At 44.9% G+C, this 25,772-nt stretch overlaps 1 protein-coding gene across 5 annotated transcripts in view; it reads left to right on the forward strand.

Moving 5' to 3' along the window:
* The window catches only part of COBL (cordon-bleu WH2 repeat protein), a 303,653-nt gene that overhangs the window by 244,788 nt on the left and 33,093 nt on the right, over positions 1-25,772 (forward strand). For all 5 annotated transcript variants that reach the window (XM_059885790.1, XM_059885792.1, XM_024990960.2 and 2 more), the window contains one exon: positions 14,672-14,981. In XM_059885790.1, the coding sequence (XP_059741773.1) occupies positions 14,672-14,981 (310 nt within the window). The remainder of the gene's footprint in view (positions 1-14,671; positions 14,982-25,772) is intronic.

Genomic DNA, 25,772 nt, shown 5'->3' on the forward strand with positions numbered 1-25,772 from the left:
ACCTGGAAATGATCTGCCTGGAGACTGAGATGAGTCAAAGTAACACAAGCTCATTGTAACTGCTACAACTGCTGAGCCCTGAGTGGGTGCCAGGCCCTGTCCTCAGACTTGACCTCCACTGTCACATGCCATCTCCTGCTGGCTCCTTGAGTGAGGGATGACGTTTCTGAGCCCCATGTACAGAGGAGAAAGTTAGGGCCTCTAGGCACCAATTTCCTCAAGGCCATGGTTGAATCCGCCACCTAATTATTTAAATTGGAACATAGATGCAGGAGAAACTTCCTGCAAGCATGAGGTGAGGACGTGAGTGTGTCAGTGGGGTGTGCATCTCATTTTCCTCATGTATTTAAGCAGTTTTGTTATATGTTCATCCTAAAAGCATCTTAAAATAAAGGCTAGGAATTCTAAGTATGAATGATTACTTTCTAATCATTGCTTGTGTTCTCAGACTTCCTATAACAAGGAAAAAGAAAATAAACTTTATTTTAAAATTCAAAAGAATCCTAATAGGAAAACTTAGGTAAAGTGCAACCGAGAGTGGGGTCTCTAAAACCACATGGGGTGCACGAGGTGGGTGTGGACACCCTCCTTCCAGGAGTAGAGGAAGAGGTGCTTTACTGTGCAGGAGGCGGAACCCAAGGCAGACTCTGGGGCAAAAGCAGAAAACTGAGGCTGAAGCCCAGCATCTCCTGGGAGGTTATTTTGGGTTCTGGCAGGTTCGGCTGAGATGAGTGCTTTATAGTCCATAAAGCAAAATTATTTTGGGGTCACCATAATTGTGAGTGGGCCTTCCCCAGTGGCTCAGGTAGTAAAGAGTCTGCTTGCAATGCAGGAGACCCGGGTTTGATCTTTGAGTTGGGAAGATCCTCTGGAGAAAGGAATGGTAACCCACTCTAATATTCTTGCCTGGGAAATCCCATGGACAGAGGAGCCTGGCAGGCTACAGTCCATGGGGTCACAAAAGAGTCAGACACGACTACGTGATTAACAGTAACACTGAATAATTGTGAATTAGACAGGAGGTCTGTGTGTGCAAGGTTTCATTTACTGTCTGTGTGGCTTGTTGGCTTTGGACAAGGCTGTAAACAATGCAGCAAGTTTCCCAGAAGGACAGGCTCTGACGATGACCTTACTCTTGTTATGAGCAGATGCCATTTCCAAGGCAGGCGGAGCTGGCAAGGAGGCTCAGAGGAAAACCATGGTGTCACTTGGAATTGTTTGTGTGCTCCCTGCTCTGAGCTGTGTCTGAGTGGCTTTGAGGCAGTGGCTCTGCTGTGTGTGTGTGTGTGCAGAAGAGCACACGCACAAGTCGTTATCAGTCGCTTAGCTTTTCCCACACACTTCAGATGGCGCATGAGCGTTTCATGAGTTGTAAACCTTCCATGCAGAATGTATTTTCAAACCAGCACCTATTAGAGTGTCTCTTCAATGTTTAAAAACATTAATGCAGCCACTATAGAGAACCGTATGGAGATTCATTATAAAACTAAAAATAAAGTTACCATATGACCCAACAATCCCACTTCTAGGCGTGTATCTGGAGAAAACTCTCATTTGAAAAGACACATGCACCCCCATTGTTCACCACCTCACTGTTTACAATAGCCAAGACATGGAAGCAACCCAAGTGTCCATAGATGGATGAATAACAAAGATATGATATATATACACAGTGGAATATTACTTGGCCATGAAAAAGGAAATAATGCCATTTGCAGCAACACAGATGGACCTAGAGATTGTCATACTAAGTGAAGTAAGTCAGACAGAGGAAGACAAATGCCATATGGCATCGGTTTTTTGTGGAATCTAGAACATGGTACAAATGAACTTATTTATAAAACAGAAATATTCTCACAGACATAGAAAACAAACATGGTTGCCAAAGGGGGAGGGATAAATTAGGAATTTGAGATTAACATACACATACTGCTATATATAAAATAGATAAACAACAAGGACCTCCTGTATAACATAAGCTATACTAAAGATTTTATAATAACCTATAAGAGAAAAGAATCTGAAATAGAATATACATGTGTGTGTGTGTGTGTGTGTGTGTATCTGAATCACTTTGCTGTAAACCTAAAGCTAACACGACCTTGTAAATCCACTGTACTCCAATAATAAGTAAATAGATCTAAAAATTTAAAAATTGATAAATAAAAATGTTTTATACATTAGTCCAGACCCAGATGACATTTTGAAGATGCCATCTTCACATCTGTGCTATTCAATCATCAGGCAGTTTATACAAATAATGAGGCAAATATAACCACCTTGTTTGGCTAGGCTGTTGGGGTTTGGGGCCAAGGTGCACATGCAGGGAATGGAGCCCTGGAGACTCAGACTTTCCTTCCGTCATTGCAAGGCCCTCTGCTCCCCAGATGACTCTTGGAGGTGGCAGCTTCTAGCTTTGGGAGAATGTTTGGACACAGTGACCTGTGGGTCCCGTTGAAAGATTGTTTCTGAACCACAAAACACGCCGAGATTCTTGGCCTCCAGAGGAGAAGAATTCAATCCGGAGCCAGAGACGAGGCTTGATTGCTCAGAGCTTTTGTGTAATAGTTTTATGTAAGTATAAAGGAGATAGAGAAAGCTTCTGACATAGACATCAGAAGGGGGCAGAGATTATACCCGCCTGCTAGTCTTTAGCTGGATGTTATATAGTTACTAGCAGTCTGTTAATGAAAGAAAGGAATGTCTCAAAACTCAGAGAATGGCACCAGGCCCCTCACCTGCAAGATGCATTTTGAAATAATCTTGGCACCGGGCGAGTCATCCCGGGCCATAAAACAATTGACTTGAGTCTTGTATAAAGGCAGACTACCATACAAATAGTTCCGTCTACATGGATTAGGAGAACCATGTATGAGGATAACATACTGGTTTTCAAGTCAGTTCTGAGCCTTTAGGGGAACCGACTTGAAGACAGAGTTTGAGGTAAATGCACAGCACATTAACATAGCTTAAGACAAACATTTCTGTAAGAAAAATGCATCAGTTAACTCTAAATTTGAGAAAAGTTAAGTTCAGGAGGAACCATGTGTCATTATGGCAACACAGTGTTTTAAGAGAGACCTCTTTTTAAATTTGTGTAGAGAAGGGGAAAAATATATCACTAGTTTGTTTCCTCCTGCCACTTAAAAGAGAGATAAAAATGTCTGACACTTGCAGCCTATTTCCTCCATTGGAGACCCCTGGCCTCCCTGCCTGTTAGCCTCTCGCCGTTGCTGCTTTGCATCTGTGTCCTGGCATCTCCAGACCCACTTCCCTGGACTCTGCATGTGAGACGCCTCCTGCCTCAAAGCAGAACCTGGGAGTCCTTGCTGCTCCTCCCCCTCCCCCAATGTGAGTTCTTTCCTTCTCATCTCAGGCGTATTTTACAGCCATCTGGGATGTTTTGTGCCACTTCCTCACTCGCTGTTTCTGAGACTATTCTAATATGTGTGTGCACGCTCAATCGCTCAGTCATGTCTGACTCTATGCAACCCCATGGACTGTAGACCCCCAGGCTCCTCTGTCCATGGGATTTCCCAGGCAAGAATACTGAAGTGGGTTGCCATTTCCTTCTCCAGGGCATCTTCCTGACCCAGGGATCAAACTGATCTCATGTCTCCTGCATTGGCAGGCAGATTCTTTACCACTTCACCAATTGACTGGCTACATTCCAATATAATTTCCACAACTATTATGTTCATTCTGCTGTCTTGAGGAAAATGTCACTTTTAACTCTGTTGCGGACATCCTGTGGTGGTGACTTCCCATGAAATGGGACATGGGAAGAACATTGAGACAGAAAGTAGACTCTAATAGTTTAAAAAGGGAGGGAAACTCTGGTGTTTTGAGCACAAGCATTGAATGTGACTTTTCAAGAGTGGTCTGTTCAGTAACTCCAGGACCCTTGTTAGAGAAGTCACTGTCTTCAGAAAAAAGGAATGAAGGGGGTTTGGTCTCAGGAGGTGATGAATAGGTTTGAATTCAAATTGTCCTTCACTGAGGCTTAGCCGAGTAAGGCAGACAGCAAGCTGGCCATGTGCCCTGGTGAGGCGTTTGGGGAAGCACTTCCCCTAGTGTGGGCCTGGGCCAGCAGCTTCAGCATCACCTGGGAGCATGTAAGAAATGCCGTTTCAGCCCCAAGCCCGGACCACTGATTTAGAAGCTCCTTAGGGAGAGGGGTGACTGGGCTGCTGTTTTAACAAAGCACCCAGACGTTCTGGGTGCTTGTCTTGGGGCAGGACCCCTAGGCAGGGAGCCCAGTGTGGGGCTCAGACCCTCCGTCCATGAATCGTGATATTCTTCCCATTTGTGAGTCACCAACCTAGTGGTGTGGCTCTGAGTTTACTGTATGCCCACCCCTTCTGCCCATCTCATTGTGGAGCCTTCTCTGTGCCTCCAGTCATGGAAAATTTCTTCTAGTTGTCTGAAGGTTGTTCTTACAGATAGTTGCTCTAGGTTCTTGCAGTTTTGGTGTGCGCATTGAGAGAGGTGAGCCTAAGGTCTTCATACTCCACACTGTTGGCCACCTCCCTGATACTGTTTATTTTAAACATTCAAAATAATAAGAAATGTATTGTTTATTTTATATTACATAAACATATGTGTGTATATCACATATATACATATGAATATATGTGTGTATATATATATACATACATGTATATATATGCTATTTTAAAAATCCTTATTTCCTAAAGTGCTTAAGAGTAAACACCAGAGAACTTAGGGATACTTGTGATGAAAACTGAAGTACTGGGGAGAATCCATGCGAAATTCTAAAAAAGACTAACTTTGCTCCTGACCTTCCTGGGCATCAGGCAGAAAAGCCAGGCAGGTGGACACTCGACCAAATAGTAAGGCATTCATTTAATCAAAAGGAGGGAATACATGCTAAGTCACTTCAGTTGTGTTCAACTCTGTGTGACCCCATAGACGGGAGCCCACCAGGCTCCCCCGTCCCTGGGATTCTCCAGGCAAGAGCACTGGAGTGGGTTGCCATTGCCTTCTCCAAAAGGAGGGAAAGAAGATCTAAACTTTAGGACAAATTAAAAGGGATGCTTTTTTAAAAGACACTGAGTACTATGATAGTTTCTCCATCAGATGCAAAACGTTCTTCATTTGGTCATTTTCATGTCAACTTCACTGGCAATGGCTGAACAGTGCTTTACAGAAAACTAAGCCAAAGCAGGCCACATGCTTTGTTCTCTGGGGTTCTGATGACAAAGGAATAGAGCTTGGGAGAATCTAGCAGAGCAGCAGATGGTATTTTTCTTAGACTGCCTGTCAAGAAGGCAGGCGACTCACCTGTGCTTCCTACCAGGCCTGACTCATAGTCGACTCAGTTTGGCAACTTGGCCAGTCCCTGAACTTCACCTTTTCTGAGCTGCTGATCAAATGCGTTTCCCATCTTGAGTGTCCTAGACAACCTGGGACAGGGTTTCTGTTTTGATGACGCACACTGAAGCACCAGCTTCGTTCCTGATAGCAGGAACTACCATCCTCATCCCAGAGGTGAGGCCCCAGAATTACACATGCAAAAGAGGGCTGAGTCTTTTTATCAAAAATATTTTATAATATATTAAAATCTCTGAACAAATGCAACCAAGACTTGTTCCATAGAACATGTAAGAAAAAATTTTAAAACATTTAAATGTAGGTATTCTCAGCAAAAGTCATCTCAGATTTTCTTGGTGTAAGAACCTTGGTTTGACTTTTGCTTAATACATGGTTTTGTTTGATTTTGAATGGACTTATCCTGTTCATGGGCCTGGCAAAGTATGTGTCTGTAATAACACATACCCTCAGGGATATGTGAAATCATTTGTTGGCTGGGGCTTTTTTTATAATTTGCAAAATATGAATAATTATTTTCATACTGCAAAGGACACTAGATAAATCAGGAATTATGTAAATATTACCTATGTGGACATTGCAGAATATCTAAACCCACTATCCTTATGGTTTCAAATATCAAGGTTGAACTGTAATATCTGATTGTTGTTAGCCAACAGTCTAGTATCCCAGGCTATTCTTAAAGCCATGACATCACTGTGGAGGAGGAGTTCTTTTTAGCTATTTGCTACAACAGGCACATGAAAACAAAATGAAACTTTAGTCTCAGTATGGCTGAATTGAGTCTGAGAATCATCAGCCCAGGTCAGTGTTGTGGCTACTGCGAGGAACCAGCCACCCAGTCCAGATGGAGTCCTCCCCAAAGAGTGGCTTCCTTCTTGCCCTGTGGGACTCTGCTCAGCCCAATCCTCCAGAAAGCTGTCTGCTCTATCCTAAGGCACCAGTGATGGCCACGTGTACAAAAGATTAGCACAGGAAACTAGTCAAGAATTACTAAATAAAATTTTTTTCAATGTTTTGGAAAAGGACCACAAACTGATCAGAGGAACCAACTTCAAAAAAACGCAGAATGACTTTAGGCAATAGAGTAGAACTTTAAAATATGTATTTGTAGTTATTGCTTCAGAAAATTTTAATGGATTATTACATACGTAAAACAAGAGCGGGCTGTATTGAAAAACACATGAAAAAAGAGCATCTAAAAGTTCTTAGAAGTTAATACCCATCCTTAGGGACATACAGGCTTCCCACGTGGCCCTAGTGATAAAAGAATCTGCCTGCCAATGCAGGAGACAAAAGAGAGGCAGGTTTGATCCCTGGCTGGGAAAATCCCCTGAAGGAGGAAATGGCAACCCACTCCAGTGTTCTTGCCTGGAGAATCCCATGGACAGAGGAGACTGGTGGGCTTCAGTCCAGAGGGTCCCAAAGAGTCGGACACAACTGAAGGCATGCAGGCATAGAGTCATAGGCTTTTAGACACACTTTTTTTGGTGAAATCTTGAGTATTCGTGGATGAAGAGGAGAATCTTACTAGCTTCTAGAGATAAGGCTGTATACAGTCAGTAAGAATCCTGCTGGCACATGTGTTCTCATTTGTGAGACAAGATGCCAGGAAACAGTGGTGCTAAGAATGTGGTCTTGAGGGTTTTGATATGAACTTACTTCAGTTTAGCCATATTGATAGTGAAGGATTAAGTGAAGACAGTCTTCAGATACCAGAGGCCTTAGAAAGTAAACTAGATCCTAAACTGGATTATTCCAAAATTAGAATTACTAGAAGCTGTAATCTGAATACTGAAAAATAAATCCAGGAAAGGGAAACATGCTGTGCAGCTGTCACAGTTAATATACATAGTTTAAAATTAAAGTTCCTGTAATGGAAACACCATAATATGAACTGTGTGTGTGTGTGTATCTATGTATTCGTGCAAAATTCAGGGCAGTTTAGACATTTATTAGACAAGACTATTTAATTCCAAGAAATGTATTTTGAACTAGTTACAAACAAGTGGGTTTTTTTGAAATTTCTTTTGCTTACCTAACTGGGAATTTTAGGAAATACATCCTTATTGTGGTCACAGCAGGGTCCCCAAGCCCAAACGCTGTCCTAGGCCTGTGCTCCTGTCTGTCTGTGGACAAGCCCTCCCCATGTGCCGGTCCAGATGGCTGTAAGTAATCCAGGCCTCCTCCCCCTCCATGGGTTCCAGCCCAGTGAGGCCACTTGCCCAGTAGCTGTGGCAGGAGGGCCCTGAGAAAGGCCTTGATTGGTCCAGCTTGAGACACATGCCCATCTTGCACAATGCTTGATTGGCCAGGTTTGGGTTCATCTCACACACCAACCCAGCAGCCAGGAGTTGTGAGGGGCAGTTAGACCTTCCCAGCTGTTGCAAACAAGGTTAGCTCCAGGAAGGAGGAACTCATATGGCACAGTCAGGGAAGGGGCGGTGCAGAAAAGACAGAAGACACCGCTGGCGCCTCTGTAGGCTTTCAGAGAAGGGCAATCTGAGAGCAGCCCTCTCTTACTACGGGAAAACCAGGGACCTTCTCTGTGTCTCTAACTGGCACATTAGGATTCTAGGATTAGGTTATGGTTCAGGCTTTGGAGAAGTACAGATTGATTGAAGCCAAGAGTACATTACGTGACTCTTCAAAGAATTCAGGTCAATTTTAGATCCACAAATGATTTCAAGATCTTTATTATCCTGCCTTCTTGAAAAACACATGTATTCATGTACTGCTCTATGTTGAACTGGCTGCATTGTTATCTTCATCAATATAGTTGAGGATCCTAGGTCTGTGGGGCTTTTGGACTAAACTGTTAATACAAAATGTTTTTTATATAATAAGTATTTATTGAAGTATAGTTTATTTATAATGTGTTATTTTCCACTGTATAGCAAAGTGATTCAGTTATACATATATATAGATAGATAGATATACACATTCTTTTTTATATTCTTTTCCAAATATAAAATACTAAATGGTGCCCATCCAGGGAAAGAGACTGTCAATTCATAGAGGAATAAATAGGTAAACTTCACCTTGAGGAAACTGTAGTGAAAGAATAGATAACAGGAGAAGAAGGTAGCCAGAACTGAGGCCAGCCGTCTGCCGCGCCCCCTGCTGACATCTGCATGCGGGTGCTAACACAGCCACGTAAGCCATGTAAGACACAGCACACAGCCCAGCCACCCAGTACACACCGCCTCCCACTCTGCCTGTGTGTCTGACTCCGCTCATCCTCTAGTCTCACTGTCCTCCTCCGCCTGCCTCTCCTCTGCTTGTTTCAAGACTCAGGTGCTGGCCCCTTTCCATCTCCTCCAGGTAGAAGAATGCCCCCTGTCTGTCTTCCCATGGCAGGTTCCACGTGTTCCCCTCCCGTCCATAAACTGACTCACCTCTTCTGTGTGTGTTGGCGGATTTGACCTGGGAATATGCTGTCCTGGGAGACCATAAAGCTTTCCAAGGGAATCTGTACCCAGATGCTATGTGTCCACAGGCATTCTTTCCTAGAACTGAAGTACCTGAGAGCTCACAGCAGGCAGCACCTGGGCAGGGGTCCTCCCAGCTCCCCTCTGCTGGATGCTCTTCTCCCCTACCACAAAAGACATGCCAAGCTGCCATCCACCAGGAAGCTCACTTGCATATGGTTCCCTGAGGAGGGCGGACCTTACCCTGTTGCCTGACAGAAGCACCCACAGCCTTCCTGCTGGAGACCTGAGCAGGTGGATAGTCCTGTTGAATGTCAGGTGGTTTCCAAGTTTTCTTTCCAACCAAATGGATAAAGGGTCTGAGCAAACTGTCGATTAATATGTCATTGAACATAAATTTTGTGGCCGATCAAGTGATGTGTAATAGAGTCAAAGTTTTAAAAACTGAGCTGAGGGATGTCACTATAGCAAAACTTAATTCGCTTCAACTTACTCGTGTGAGTAAGTTTTTCAGTTTCTTAAGTCATTATTGACCTGGGGCATTTTTGCAGAAACTAATACCTGTGATCAACGATTTGTTAATAAGTGATATTGACACATCTCTAGTCAATAACATTTGGATAACAAAATATCTAATAATACATCTCTGATTTATAATGTGTTAATAGTGATAAGCGACTTCACTTTCACTTTTCACTTTCATGCATTGGAGAAGGAAATGGCAACCCACTCCAGCGTTCTTGCCTGGAGAATTTCAGGGACGGGGGAGCCTGGTGGGCTGCCGTCTATGGAGTCGCACAGAGTCAGACATGACTGAAGTGACTTAGCATAGCATAGTGATAAGAATGAAAAATGTGAACTGTATTAATAGCAAACCCTGCCTTGCTCTAGTACTAAGTATCCAGTCACTTTTAAGGAATTAGTTGAAAAAAGCCTAATCTGAGTCATTACAGATGCATTTCTAATGTCACTTTGCCTTTTTGTTTAAGAAATGTCAACATTTCTAAAATACTCATGTAATTTTTATTGGCTCGTTCCTGTTCATGATTACAATGCTCACTTCCTGGTAAAGGAAAAAAATCACTACCTTCTGTTGAGAGAGGAAATAAAAATTGCATTTTAATTTATATATATATTTTATTTAATCAGTAGGAAAGCTCTCAAGCACAAAGTACGTTCATTGAGGATGAGGTGAGATTCTTGTGGTGTGGGAGAGGGGAGTAAATTCCAGAAAGAAGAGCTGTGCTCTAGAAGCTACCTCTTAAAGGGAGAACTGCTCATCCAATTTACATGCCGGGTTCTGGACATCAAGACACTATCATGTTCAGATGCCTTTTATTATGTTTTGTAAAATAATTAAACATATTTAAATAATAATTACAATGAAGTCACATCTGTTGTAACTAGTTGAACTCATGATGGATATTTTCAAATGTCAGTTAAAGAGTAGGTGGGCATGCTGCTGCTGCTGCTGCTAAGTCATTTCAGTCATGTCCGACTCTGTGCGACCCCATAGACGGGAGCCCACCAGGCTTCCCCATCCCTGGGATTCTCCAGGCAAGAACACTGGAGTGGGTTGCCATTTCCTTCTCCAGTGTATCAAAGTGAAAAGTGAAAGGGAAGTCACTCACTCGTGTCCGCCTCTTAGCGACCTCATGGACTGCAACCTACCAGGCTCCTCTGTCCATGGGATTTTCCAGGCAAGAGTACTGGAGTAGGGTGCCATTGCCTTCTCCGGTAGGTGGGAATACACGGTTCAAAATTAGTTTGGGGTGTATATGACAAAAATTACTGACACACACCAGGTCAGTTTGACCCCAGTAGTTCTGCAGCACCCACCTGTAGCTACTTTATTTTGCCCTTTATTCCCAATGCATAGACCAAAGGGAACTAAATCAAGATGGGTTGAGACAGGAGATGGGAGCATGGCTTGTCGGCTTGTGAAAGGGAACCATAGGTGTCGTGATGAGATGAGGAAGAGATTAGTCTTTTGTTGAGACATTTTCTTTAGGCAGATAAACCTGGTGAAACAGACTCTTGACCAATTTCCTTTCATAATGACCAGGAAATAAGCAACATCATAAGATACAAGATCTTTGATTTAAAAAAGTAATAAAAACGAATCCATAACAAAAATACCTGAAAGATATTTACATTTGGTGTTTGGAATTTTCTTGGGTGACTTTATGAAAGAAAAACCCAGTGGGACTCATGCCAAACTGAAATGATTGTGTTCAGCTCAAGGAATTAGTAGCCTTAAGTTGAGCTTCCCAGGTGGCGCAGTGGTAACGTGCCAGTGTGGGAGACACAGGAGACTCAGGTTTGATCCTTGAGTCAGAAGACCCCCTGGAAGGAGATGGCAACCCATTCCAGCATTCTTGCCTAGGAAATCCCATGGACATAGCAGCCTGATGGGCTACAGTCCATGGGGTCACAAAGAGTTTGGATACAACTGAGTACGCATGCATGCAATCTTAGGTTAGCACTTTCTGCTTTACACCCAAGCTTGAGAATTTTCCAAAGCTTGCAGTTAGCTGTAATGGCATTTGAGCTATGGGATTATATAATTCAGGTGGAGGACAATGGAAGCATTAAATTTCCTGACTTGGGCTCTGTGGCTATTTATTTGGAAGATGATTTAATTATGAATTTGTATTTGGTATCTGCTAAAAATAGATTGTGCTTTTCCACATTTGCAAAAATTCTGCAGTAATAACTTTTTAGTTCAAAAAAAAGGTTTATTTCTTTAGTTCAAAAAAAAAGCTCCCCCAAAATGGTTCACAGGAGTCTTGAGCCTTTGCAAGAGCTGTTTCTCTTTCTGACTGGAAGACCCACCCTGTGCTCTGAGCATCTTCCCATCCTCACTCTCCCCCCTCTCACTGGTGCTTATGACACTTGCAGGCTGGAGATGCTCTCACCCCTGTTCCTTCCCCCTTGGGCGTTTAGGCAGCTGCCCTTCTGACCCTGTGTGACCATCCCCACCATACACTGCAGGCTCCCTGAGAGCAGGTCCCCTCGCCTGCCGCCCAGCGCGGGCTCTGTGTCCTGGAGCAGGCATATGGGTGGGCCCTCACCGACACCTGTCCGTCAGGTTCGAGGACAGAGAACCCTGGGCCCTGGGGAAGGTCGTCCTCCAGAATTAGAGGACTCACTTGGGAAGAGGGGTGCACAGGCACTCATACCCTTCACAGTGAGTTTCAGTGGTTTAACACATCCAACTGGGTAGAGACTGCTCACCTCTTGCTGACTAAGCATTTGCCATTGGCTGGATTGAGTCTGGGGATTCACAACAATTTTTACCTCAAAACTTCTGAGGGATATAAAACAAGCCCAGACAAGCATCCTCAATCTTATAACCAGATCAAAAGGGGCAGACGAAGTCCTCCCTTACCACAAATGCCTTTTGAGTTTCCAGGACACGTGAGTGCATGGAAGCCTGCTCACAGCAGGTGGTTCTAGTGTTACCCCAAGGTGGGGGGTGCTGCCCCAGTGTTTCCTCAAGTAGCAGGTCTCTTGAGGTCACTTTACTTGAGTGATGCCTGCTGGAGCAGTGGGGGCAGGACTGGGCTGAGCACTTATCCAGAACCTGCTCTGTGCTGAGACCTCCCTATGACCAGTCCAGCCCTCCACCTGTGCAAACACCCCCGGTGTTGGTCTCAGCACGTGGCACTGCCAGTGTTGGTGTACTTGTCTGTCCCCCGTAAACTGCGAGTCACCAGAAGCTGAGACCTGTGGACCTGTGTCCCCAAGTCCAATCAGGGGGCCCTTCCCAACCTGGCATGCACTCTGCTGTGGAGACATGCCAGGGCCACCAGGCAGTGGGCTGGCTTCACACCTGGTCCTCATCTCAGTCCATGCCTGTGGGAGGATCACCACATCCTCTCCTGGGAGAAACTGAGGCAGAGGGTCCAGGTATGTGCCCCCAGGCAACCAGTCAACCGCCCTCCTTGGGTTTGAATCCAGGTCTCTGTGGCCAGAAACCTGTATGCTCCATCACTGTGCTCTTTTTACATTGCAGAGAAAAAGTGTTAGTTTGATTGACCTACTTGTTCAGTGATGGTGACCAAGAGAAAGCAGGAAACCAGAGTCTGCTCAGCCGTCAGGGCCGCCATTGACGGCCAGGCAAGGGAGCAGCTTTGAGTGGGGTTGGCAGGAGTGACGAGTCAGGTAGAGTCGCCAGCTGTGTGGACAAAGCAGCTGGTGCACAGCATCTGAGTGTGACTGCGTCTCAGCAGACCCCTGGCAGAAAAGGCTTTGGTGGTATTAATCTGCAGGCAGTGTTTCTTCTCTGTATTTGCCCTCTAATTAAGAGCCTTGCAACAAAAGACAGGAAGAAAGCTAAGAGAAAGAGGTTCTTGTTCAGAAGCGTTCACTGCGTTCAGATACACTGCCTTGCGCATTCGCGTCTCTAAACAATCCCTCCCTCGTGTTTCTGATCTTTTTTTGTGAGCTCTTTTGTTAACTGGCAGTTTTTATTCTCATTCTTTTGTTTATTTGCGGGATCTCAGAGAAAGCAACACCTCAAGGAATTTTCTCCTTGGTGTTCTTTTGGTTTTCTTCATTCTCTGTCTCTTCTGCTGTCTGGTTAACATATTCACTGTCTTGAGTGTGATTATTGTGTCGCTTGTCTGTCATTGTCCAAGTCTGTGGAGTTTACACTCAGCATGTGTGTGGTCTTGATCCATTTTAGGCGTCCAACAACTTACTTACCGAAGGAATGATTTTCAAAAAAAACACACTGAAACCACAGCACAACACAATCGCTATTTCCTGGATGACCACGAGCAGCATGTAGATCATATGTCTTGAGGTTTAAAAGCTATTTCTATGTTCAGTGAAAACACACACCTCTGGTCTGCAGTTGGGCCAGAGTTCTAGACACCTGTCCTCCCACCTCAGTATTAGGGGGCTTCCGCTCCAAGTGTGGAGCTTTCAGTGAACAGTCTTAGACCACCTCAATGCTCAGTATCAGAAAAATGGATCCCTCACTTTCGTTACACAGACTGTCCCTCATGATGTCTGGACATACGTGCCTCCAGCATCTCAATTCAAGTTGGGTGGAATGTCAGGCCTCCACAGTGAGTTGCAGCTCTGTGCATTGATTCCTTCTGCTCCCCTACGTTGTGCATATTCAGAGCTCAGGAGCCAGTAACCTCAACCAAGGATGCTTTTGTCCTTGTTCTTTTAAATTTTACTTGAGGGTTCTCTTCTAAGAACATCTCTTATTTAAACCGTATCTTACTGTCTCATGTATAAAAATAAAGGGAGAGCCAGACACTGATGAAAAGTGTCATTAATACAGTAAGAAAAATTGCACATGTTCCTGAGGAATATTTGTTAGAAGTTCCTGAACAAGATTAGTTATTTTTGTACTTTGTTTCCATTTTGAAAATCTTAATTTAAAAGAAAAAATATTCATGTTCAAACAACTTCTGTTAAGCCAAGGATCAGACTAGAAACAATTGCATTCATCATGCTGTTAGTCTGAATTTTTTTAATGTTTACCCACAGTCAGGCTTCCCTGGTAGCTCAGATGGTAAAGAATCTGCCTGCAATGCAGGAGACCTGGGTTCAATCCCTGAATTGGGAAGATTCCCTAGAGAAGGAAATGGCAACCCACTCCAGTATTCTTGCCTGGAGAACCATGGACAGAGGAGCCTGAAGGGCTACAGTCCGTAGGGTCCCACAGAGTCAGACACGACTGAGCAACTAACACACACACACACTTACCTATAGTTATGTACAGGATGAAAATCTCAAAGGTTAATTGAAAATATGCTGATTTTTGAGGGAAAATGTTGCTCCCATCACAGATGCGGTTTCAGGTGAGTCAGGCCGGGGGAGCTCACTGGCACGGCGGCTGACCTCCCCTTGTGTGTCTCGTCCAGTGAGCCTGTCCATGGGGCCCGGCGGTCCCTGCAGTGTGGACGGGGCCCCCCCAGTGCCATCGGAGGCTGAGGAGACCGTGTCTGTCAGCAGCTGCTTTGCCTCAGAGGACACCACAGAGGACTCAGGTGTGATGAGCTCCCCCTCGGACATCGTGTCCCTGGATTCCCAGCACGACAGCATGAAATCCAAAGACAGGTGGAGCACAGACCGGGAGGACTGCAGCGACCAGGACCTGGCTGGGACGCCAGAGCCGGGCCCCCCGAAGAGCCCCTTGTGGGAGAGGAGCAGCTTTGAGAACCGGCATCTGAGGTGAGGCATGGGCCGGCTGGGAAGGGGGGTCCCCTCCAGCCTCAAAGGATGGAGGCCTTTGTCCCAGTGAGCCAGCCAGGGCTCCATAGTGAGAAGCCTGACTGGGGATGTGTTGCACGTGGTTCTGTCTTCATGCTGTGTCTAGCTATTCAGGTATTTATAAACAATGCATAGTGTCAGCTTGTTCACATTTACCTTTCATACAAACAGCACCATAACCTGTTTCCGCAATATCACGTGTTTACGATTTGTCCCTGGTGACGTGTGTGTCATGAGTTCACTCCCTCATCCAGTTCTTTATGACACTTGAGCCGTTCTGGTTTTTCACCCCTGGAGTCAATGAGCAAGTTGTATGTATATGTCCATTTATGGATAGAGTTTTTTAGAAGAGGATGATTAGGCCTTCAGAGAAAATTCAGCTTTTTGGAATATTGGCAAATTGCTGTCCGAAATGATGACCTGCTGACCACGCCCTCCAGCTGTCTGTAGAGCCCTGCCCGTCAACCTTCACACCAGTATGCGGACGAGCGGGCGTCTGAAGCACTGCACTCCTCTCAATGCCAAGTGGCGTCTCATGGCTTTAAGATACACGACTGATTAGTAAGGATGAGCATCTTGTCATATGTATGTTACAAAGTCAGTTTCCTCTTCTATGAATTGTCCTTTCACAACCATTTTTTTACAAAACTTGGGGATGTTACTTTTTTCTTAATCATTAATGTCTCCTTAGTTATATATACACAAAAAGTCTCTAATACTGTGGCTTCAATTTAGCTTTGTTTTATTTTATTGTATAAAAATGCTTTTTGATTTGAATATTGTTGAATTTGTCCTCCTTCTCTGGAATGTTTATGATATTTGAATATTTGAGAGATCCTTCTCATACTGCAGAGGACTAACGATTATCAGAATTTCTTGTAAAAGCTTCAATGTTGCTTTCTCACCTTTGGGCTTCTTGTTCGCCTGGAGTTTATTTTCAGGTGTGATGTGAAGAATGAATCTATTTTCCCCACTGATTCCTAGTTCCATGTCAGTCCTCTATCAAGTTTCCATATACACATCGTTCTGTTCCTTGTACTCTTTCCATAGACTGGTTAATATGTCTCTGCATCAGTGCCCTGTTACAATTCCTTACTTCATTCTTAATTAGAAAGGCAGGTTAATCCTCAGCATCTCCTCCTCCTTTTTTGTTATTAAAGTATACCATGTTAGCTTCAGGTGTAGAGTGATTCATTTACGTATATACACACATATATTTTATATATGTATACACGCATATATATGGTATGTATATTAGTTCAGCTCAGTTCAGTCACTCAGTCGTGTCCGACTCTTTGCAACCCCAAGAACTGCAGCACGCCAGGCCTCCCTGTCCATCACCAACTCCCAGAGTCCACCCAAACCCATATCTATCCACTCAGTGATGCCATCCAACCATCTCATCCTCTGTCATCCCCTTCTCCTCCTGCCCTCAGTCTTCCCAGCATCAGGGTCTTTTCAAATGAGTCAGCTCTTCACATCAGGTGGCCAAAGAATTGGAGTTTCAGCTTCAACATCAGTCCTTCCAATGAACACTCAGGACTGGTCTCCTTTAGGATGGACTGGTTGGATCTCCTTGCAGTCCAAGGGACTCTCAAGAGTCTTCTCCAACACCACAGTTCAAAAGCATCAATTCTTTGGCACTCAGCTTTCTTTATAGTCCAACTCTCACATCCGTACATGACCACTGGAAAAACCATAGCCTTGACAAGATGGACCTTTGTTGACAAAGTAATGTCTCTGCTTTTTAATATGCTATCTAGGTTGGTCATAACTTTCCTTCCAAGGAGTAAGTGTCTTTTAGTTTCATGGCTACAGTCACCAACTGCAGTGATTTTGGAGCACAAAAAATGCATGTGAAAGTGAAAGTGTTAGTCACTTAGTGGTGTCTGACTCTTTGTGACCCCATGGACTGTAGCCCGCCAGCTCCTCTGTCCATAGGATTTTCCAGGCAAGAATACTGGAGTGGGTTGCCAATCCCTTTTCCAGGGGATCTTCCCAACCCAGGGATTGAACCCAGGTCTCCTGCATCCCAGGCAGATTCTTTACTGTGTGAGCCACCAGGGAAGCCTATATATGCATACACACACACACACACACACACACACACACATATTCTTTTTCAGATTCTTTTCCCTTATAGGTTACTACAAAATATTGAGTAGAATTCACTGTACTATACATACAGTAGGTCCTTGCCATTTATCTATTTTATACATTGCAGCGTGTATATGTTAATCCCAACATCCTAATTTATCCCCCCACCCCCTTTCCCCTTTCATAATCATAAGTTTGTTTTCTATGTCTGTAAGTCTCTTGCTGTTTTGGAAACAAGGTCATTTGTATTTTTTTTCTTCTTTTAGATTCCACATATAAGCAATAGCATATGATACCCGTCTTTCTCTGCCTGGCTTACTTCACTTAATATGAAAATCTCTTTTTTTACCTTTAAGATAATTTTAAGAACCAATCACACACGGTTTTGAAACATTAATAGAAGTAAAATAGGATTTTTTTTAAGTGCAAGTTGATCACCAAAATGAGTGAGTGCCCTTATATTTTTATGTTTTGTTTCAGCTTTGTCCAAATGAACACTCAAGTCTCTGTGTGGTTAATCTAACTGTAGTGTCAGTACTCTTTTATTTTGGTTTGCTTTTAGCTATCAGTTTATCACAAGCATTTCCCTGGGTGGTTGTATACACACTCTAACAGTAAAGCTCTCTAGTCTTAAGCACAGTTCCAAGACCATATTTTTTTAGACCAGAAATGAGAAGGTTGCAATTGGTCCCTTTTGCCTCTGGCCCATATTGGATACCTTGAGCTGAGATTGGCCTGTTTGCAGAGGAAAATTATTTCATTTCCTTCATCATCCACTTAAATGTAAAGGAGAATAGCTTTCTAGTAATCTTCAGAAGTGTCTGGTTGTTTTGCATGAGGCTGGTACACCTTGAGCTCTATATCTGACACTAATCAGATATGTTACTTCGATCCCCAGGGATGCTCATGCAAGAGTCCTGGTGGATTTCCTGGCATTAACCCAGAGGTAAAATCTTGCTGACTTCCCTTCAAATATGATCATGTTGTCTGCTGCCACAGCCAGAATAATCACAGGGTCTTTGGAACCTGATGTTTTATTCAAACAGGGAGCCGGTCATGTTTATCTGTTCTCTTCTCTGGGGCGCTGCTGAATTTGAGAGTAATGTGGAGGGGAAGGAGGGGGTTCTGGACCCTCACATGCCCACATGGAATCCCACCACCAGGGACTAGTTGCCTGGCCTTTGTGGGTCCACTTAACTTTGCTGAGCCTCGAATTTTGCTTATACCTGTGCAGATACCGCCTTCTACCTGTCACAGGTGTGGTGGCTGCTGGGCACCTGTGTGTATGTTCAGTGCCTGTTGAATGACCATTGAGGGGACCCATTGACTAAATCATCACTGTTAATTTAGGAGCCAGAGCACCAGGAATTTTCATGGCACACCAACCTGCCAGTTTTAGGCTTCAGAGTCAAATGAGAATGACAACGATCTCTGAGGCCTGCTGCCCTGTCTGTCCTGTTCCTTTGTTTGCTCAGAGCCGGGATCAACTCTCCGCCCATTATTTTTCATAGGCTGTCTGTAGTTTTTCTTTTTAAAAACAAGAGTTATCTCCATTGACAAACCAGATGTACTCAGAGACTTCAGCAGGGTGTATCACATTTTTCTGTCCAAATGCATAACTTTATTTACTGATGTCAAGATTACTTAAAATCTGTGGCAACTATGTTAAGCAAGAGTTACAGATGCAGAGGTCACAGGGTGCAGGGAAAAGCACAAGTTTTCTCTAAAGAGTGCAAGCCCATGGCTTCCTTCAGTTGTTACCTTGAGAGATTATAGAGCCGCTGTGACTGGCTTTTGAAGAGAAGCCAGAAATCTAGATTTTTTTCTGTGAGGTCTCCCAAATTTTAAATCTTGGAAACCACTTCAAACATTCAGGGCCAAAAAAAAAACCCACATCTGTGTGCTGAGCGGGCAGGTCCAGATGTGGGCTTCACTGAGTGCTCGACACCTCAGCACGTCATGCTCTGCTCACTCATCTAGCAACTGCGGAGTCCCTGTGATGATCTGGGTATCTCCTGGGATCTATCTCTTGAAAAATAATTCTTCAGAATAAATTTTAGAACTTCTATATTCTCCCCTTGGAAGACAAGAGTATAGAGTCTCTTACAAATTCTGCAGCAAAGCAACCTGTGTGAATCCTACCTCTGCTCAGCCTCTGATGTCTTATAGAATAAGTTCTGCTAGCACCGTTTGGGAGATGCTGTCCTGTGTCATCCTTTATACTATCATGCAGCATTTACACATATGCACCCCAGATAGAGAGGCTAGAGAAGGCATGCACTGCTCCTGATAAGTGGTGCCTCCAGGCATGTGCTGTTTGGTCCTGTCCACAGACTAGGGCATTGGAAGCCTGGCCAGCAAAAAGGCACTGAAGGCTGAAGGTGGAGGGGAGTTTGGCCAGACTGTCACAGGGGCTGACCAGTCCGGGTCAGAGACCATGTCAGGAGATTGTGTGTGATTCACAATGGAGCAGATGATTTCAGGTGTCCAGACTACTTCAATGAGAAGAGAACCTATGCTCGGGGCTTGACAGCCCAGAATCGAGCTGAAATAGTTGGAGAGCAGAGCCCGCTGCTGTTCACAGAGGTGTAGTCTTGACCTTGCCCCCCTAGAAAGGGCCCTGTGTTGGAGCTCTGCCCAGGAGCACACATCTTCAACGACTGAGAGATGCAGTAATAACAAAGACCATGATTTCTCACACTTGTGCCCCCAGGAGAAGATGGACAGGGCAACAGGGACAGACGTGTATTTGCTCAACCTGCCAGCCCCCCCTTCCTGTGCTGGATGCCCCTGGACCACCTTTAGAGAGGGTGGCCCCTTGAAGGAGATGGCACTCTGATCTCAGTGCCTCCTGCCACTCCCTGAATCCATCTCCTGGCTCCACCCTGCATGATTCTAACACCTGGTTACTGCAGCTCATCCTAAGGTGCCATTTGTGTTTATGTTCTTCCTGCAATGATCTAGAGCCTGGCTGTGATAGTGAGGCCTCTCGATCCTTGGAGTGCCAGGCCTCAGAGGCTCAGGAAACAGAAGTTACCCTTTGCTGTGACAGGCACAGCTGGGCCTCTCCAGGTGGGATGTGGGTTCTGATGGTGGTGAAGCCATCCCCAACAGACTCAAGTGCCCCAGCTTATAGAATCTCTGGCATGGGACCTGTCCCCAAGGGGAAATAAGGAGTGTTTGTGGCTTTCAACTTTGCCAGGGTGCCCTTTAGTACTGTCACCCCTCTGACACAGGGATTCGTTAAGTATTGGAAGGAACAGTGGAATATCCTTTGTGACCTGCAAAGACCCCATTTTGTAAGGTCTATAAAGTTCCAGTTGCTGGGCTGTTTCTCCGTCCTCTGCTGTCTGCTTTCTGTAGATAGCCCAGTCACCCAGACTCTTTGGGCTAGGGGTCCCACTTTGCCAAATTGGAGGCAAAGACTGCTGCAGAGCTTCTGCTGCCTGTCCAAGGAGAGCCTATGGTGTTGGCCTCAACTGAAAGCATTTTTCTTAAGCTATTCAGTCCAGTGACAAAGTGCATGGCTCCTGCTCATGCACTTGAATTTGAAGTCTCTGCTCCTTGAAGTCATGGCTACCCCTTCCTCAAGGGTAGCACTGGCTGGCCTCCAATTAATGCTGTGGCAGCAAAGATTTTGAATTGGAAAGTCTTGAGAATAAACACCCGTCTTCTAAAGAGAGCAAACACGAAAGCTTGGGAATGACTGGAGTACGCTTTGTGTGCTGTGATCTGAAAATGGTATGTTTTGCATCAAGTCCAGTTATAAATTTCATTGCAAAATAAATCTACGCTCTCAGTTCAAATTTGACTCAGCAAGTGGGACATCAAATTCAGAGTCTCCCTCTAAATGTATAACAGATAGTAAATAACCTCCCTCAGGAAGAATTCAGGCCACGTGGTGATGGCCCATCATCCTGAGGGCACCTAGGAGTGACCTCTTCACAGTCCCGCCCTGAGTAGGAGGCGTGATGCCCACATATGCTCTCCTTCCCAACGCATCTTTCCTTCATGTATGATGCAGGCCAACTCTCCTCATACTTACAGAGCAACTCAACATGAAGACTAGAAAGTCCATGGTCAGACTACCTGGCATCATATCTGCTCATTGCTGGTGGTGGTGCCCTGAGTCAGTGACTTGACCTCTCGCTTCTTAGAAGAATAGCCATGACCAACCTAGACAGTGTATTAAAAAGCAGAGACATCACTTTGCCAACAAAGGTTCATCTAGTCAAAGCTTTGATTTTTCCAGTAGTCATGTATGAATGTGAGAGTTGGACCATAAAGAAGGCTGAGCACCAAAGAATTGGTACTTTTAAACTATGGTGCTGGAGAAGACTCTTGAGAGTCCCTTCAACAGCAAGGAGATCAAATCAGTCCATCCTAAAGGAAATCAACCCTGAATATTCATTGGAAGGACTGATGCTGAAGCTAAAGCTCCAATACTTTGGCCATCTGATGTGAAGACCCAACTCATTGGTAAAGATTGAGGGAAAGAAGAGAAGGGGCAACAGAGGATGAGATGGTTGGATGGCATCACTGGCTCAATGGAAATGGGTTTGAGCAAACTCAAGGAGATGGTGATGGACAGGGAAGCCCGGCGTGCTGCGGTTCATGGGGTTGCAAAGAGTTGGACGTGACACAGCGACTGAACAACAACACAGTCGATCTACCAAGTTATGTCAGTTTCAGGCGATGATTCAGCTATACATTTATATCTGTTCTTTCTCATATGCTTTCCCCTTATTTTTTCCATATTTTGTCCCTTGTAGCTTATTACAAAACATCAAGTGTAGTTCCCTGTGCTATACAGTAGGCTCTTGTTGGTTATCTATTTTATGTATAGTGGTGTCTATATGTCAATCCGAAGCTCCTAATTTATCCCTCCTCCTCGTTCCCCACTTGGTAACTACATGTTTGTTTTCTGTGTCTGTGGGTCTTTTTCTGTTTTGTATATGAGTTAATTTATATCACCCTGTTTTTTTTTAGATTCCACACAGAAGTGATATCATGTGATAATTATCTTTGTCTAGTTTATGTTACTTAATATGATAATCTCTAGGTCCGTCCATGTTGCTGCAAAAGGCATTATTTCATTCTTCCTTAGGTGTCTGTCTCTGTCTATCTATCTATCTACCAAATCTTCTTTATCCATTCCTCTGTTGATGGACATCTAGGTTGCCTCCATAGTGTGGCTATTGTAAATAGTGCTGCAATGAACATTGGAGTACGTGCGTCTTCTTGAATTATGATTTTCTCTGGGTATATGCCCAGAAGGGGGATTACTGGGTCATATATTAACTCTGTTTTTCTATTTTAAAGACCCTCCGTGTTGTTCTCGGTAGTGGCTGCAACCAATTTACATCCCCGCCAACAGTGTAGGAGGGTTCCCTTTTCTCCACGTGCTCGCCAGCATTTACTGTTTGTAACCTTTTTGATGGTGGCCCTTCTGGCCTGTGTGAGGCGATGCCTAGTTGTAGTTCGGGGACGTGACCTCTCACTTCAGTTTTATTGTCAGCACAGTGGAGATCTGCGGTACCACCCCCTTAGAACGGTGCCTGACATATTGCTAGCCTTCAGAAATTGATGGCTGGTTTTATCGTTATTGTCGTTGATGTTGTTTATTTTAAACTGCCTGAGGAAGGACAGAAACTTGATTTGTTGAAGAATCCTTATAACTGTGTCTACCTCTGACCATCTGCCTGGGTTAACTATTTATAACATCTTGGTCTGAAAAGAAGCCATGCACACACATGCACACATTTGTGTGTAGCTAGATGGGGAGGTGGAGGGGGCAATGGCAACCCGCTCCAGTGTTCTTGCCTGCAGAATCCCATGGACAGAGGAGCCTGGGGGCTGCAGTCTATGGGGTCACAAAGTGTCGGCCACATCTGAACGACTAAACAGCAACAAGATGTTGAGAGAGACAGAGGGCTGTCACCTCCTACCTGCTTACAGGGATACTGGTGGAACTAGCACTCTTTCTAAATTCTCATATCCTAAAGGCAGTCTTGCTGGAATCAGGCAGTTCATCTCTCGGCATATCAATATTGTGAAACTCACTCCTGGGGTCTGTTTTGGGAACATTCGTTCCACAGGAATGCTATAAGGAGTAAATGAGAGAGATTGGGTAAGTGGGTATCAGGCTCTGTTTTTCAACAGTAGACCACACTGAAATCATGTTCAGAGCCTCAAAAGACAGAAGCTATAGCTTCTCTGGGGGAAGGGTGTCTCCTTTAAATGTCCACTGACCGCCCACCCTCCACCTAGCAGTCCCTAAGCTCCTTCTCAGCCCCCACCTCTTTGTGAGTGGTGGGCATGAGGGCTGTGGAAGAGAGCAACTGTGCCAGTGTCTGAAGGGTTGATGGTTTCAAGACATTTATGGAACTGAGCCTGTGCAGGTCGTGGGTGGAGGGACTAGAAACTGGCTCTGGTCCTGGCTAGAGATATTTTATACTTTCTAGAACTCTGCAACTTCCTACCTCTAGGAAGGAACTTTGTGACTCTAGCAGCATTTAGAAACATTCTATATATTCTAGATCCTAAAACCTTGTAACTATAGGAACTTTGTAACTATAAGAGCATTTAGAAACATTTTATACACTCTAGACCCTGAAACTTCCTGAACTGTGAGAACTCTGTCACCGCAGAAACATTTAGATATATTGTATACCTTCTAGAACACTGCAGTTTTGTAACTAAAGGATCTTTGTGCCAGCAAGAGCATTTAGAAGCATTTAATACCTTTCAGAATGCTAAAACTTTGTAACTATATTTAAAAACATTTAAGATGGGGGCAGGGAAGGGACTATACTGTGGGTACAGTGGCTACCATACTAATTAAAAAATTAATGTTAAAATATTTAATGGAAAGTAATCTTGCTTATTATTTTTCACCTTTTTAATGTGATTACAAGAAGATTTCAAATTACACATGTAGCTCATATTACATTTCTACTGGACACCATTGTTCTAGAACTCTGAAGCTTTGTAAATAGAAGGCCATTTGTACATGGAATGCGGAAGTTAAGCATATATGACTGTCATCAACTGTATATTTTCCCAGGCTTCTTGCCTTTAGTTTATCAAGTGATTGTTTTGAATTCCCATGGGTTGTTTTGGTTGTCGTCAGCAATTGAATTGCTAGCTGAAAAGGACATCTTTTTCCTCTCAGACTTTTTTTTTTTTTTTTCCTGTGACTGGATAAATTATTTACAGAAGCTTTCCTAGCCACATCAAAAAGAAAATGATTTAATGTGCTGGCGTGGGGAAGGTCTGCACACACTCCTTTTTCTCTCTAATATAAAAAGGAAAAGAATGAAAGGCGCCTGTTTGCCTGGGCACTGATTTCACGCGTGCTGTTGGCTCTCCTGCGGGAGGGGGTGCCGAGCCCATCACGGCCCCTGACCCACCAAGGCAGCGGCCTGCTGCCCCCAGCCCCACGCCCCCCTGAGGCTGCTCCGCTTCCTGGGAGTGCTTCCAGTGGAAGCCGGCAGCACCGCCCTCTGTCCCCGTGGCGGTGTTCTCTGTGGAGTCACCTTCCGTGGGAGGAAAGGCTGCTGGTGATGTTTATTCAACACACGCAGCTGGTATCATAACCACTTGTTTGCCCTCGCTTTCTTGGTCTCAAGCCAAAACAAACTGTCAATAAGAAACCTATATTAGAAACCGGGGTGTGTGCTGGGCATGAGGAATGACACCCGGGAGAAAAACACCTGTGCAGCTGACTTTCAGCTAAAAAGAGGCCGTGGTGTTTCTGGCCAACTGTGCCTCTTTGGGACACATGCTAGGGCTCTCCTGCTAAGCCCGCAGAAGCTGCCCTTGGTACTCCCAGGGCCCCGGTGCTCCTAGCTTGTTCTTACAGGAAGAGAGGAAGGTTTATAGTCAGTTAGTAGACGTGGACGGGGTGGGGGAGGAACGAAAAGCGCATTCTGCTAAATCTCTCCTCCCTGAAGCTGTTATGTTTGAAAGCAAAATAGATACATTACCACTGGTATCTTTGGGCCAGAAAATCCATTCATGCAGAAGCCCAGAATCCAGAGAGTGGTGGCCCCCCTCTGCCTTGCATCAGGAGCGGCACCAGCTGCAGAAGTGAAGTGGTCACAGGCCTCGCCTTGCCCCACCCCAGCAGCCTTGGGAGAAGCACCAGTCGAGGACCTGGGTTCCCTCCCTCCAGAGCACTCCCAAGGCCAGTGGCTTCTGTCGGTGTCCACTCTCTCCTCCTGGACAAACAATGCCCCAGGGAATCAGGTCCACACTAAGGTGTCAGGAGCAAGAGTGGGCCAGAGGTGGATGGGGATGTCAGCACAGTGTAGAGTTGAGCGTCTGGGGAAAACCTCTGATTGTACAAGAGGCAGATGGAAGAAAGGGGTGAGCAAGACCGCTGAGCTAAGTGGAGGTCAGAGGACTAGATGTAGGGACCCCAGACTTCACAAGAGGGCCTGGATGGGAGGTGAGATGGGCAGGCAGAGAGCAGGTCTGAAGTTCTGAGCCTGGGGCTTGGCCACTGATGGTTTGACAGGGCGGCTCAGGCCAGCGTGTGGGTGGGAGGAGCATGGCGAAGGGCTAGCTCAGGCCCTGCTGTAGTGCCTCCTTGAGGATTTATGGCTGTCACACAGTGCTTTAGGATCATCACTGGGACTGCTAGGCTCTCGA

The sequence above is a fragment of the Bos taurus genome, chromosome 4 (assembly GCF_002263795.3).
Source record: "Bos taurus isolate L1 Dominette 01449 registration number 42190680 breed Hereford chromosome 4, ARS-UCD2.0, whole genome shotgun sequence".
Taxonomy (NCBI): domain Eukaryota; kingdom Metazoa; phylum Chordata; class Mammalia; order Artiodactyla; family Bovidae; genus Bos; species Bos taurus.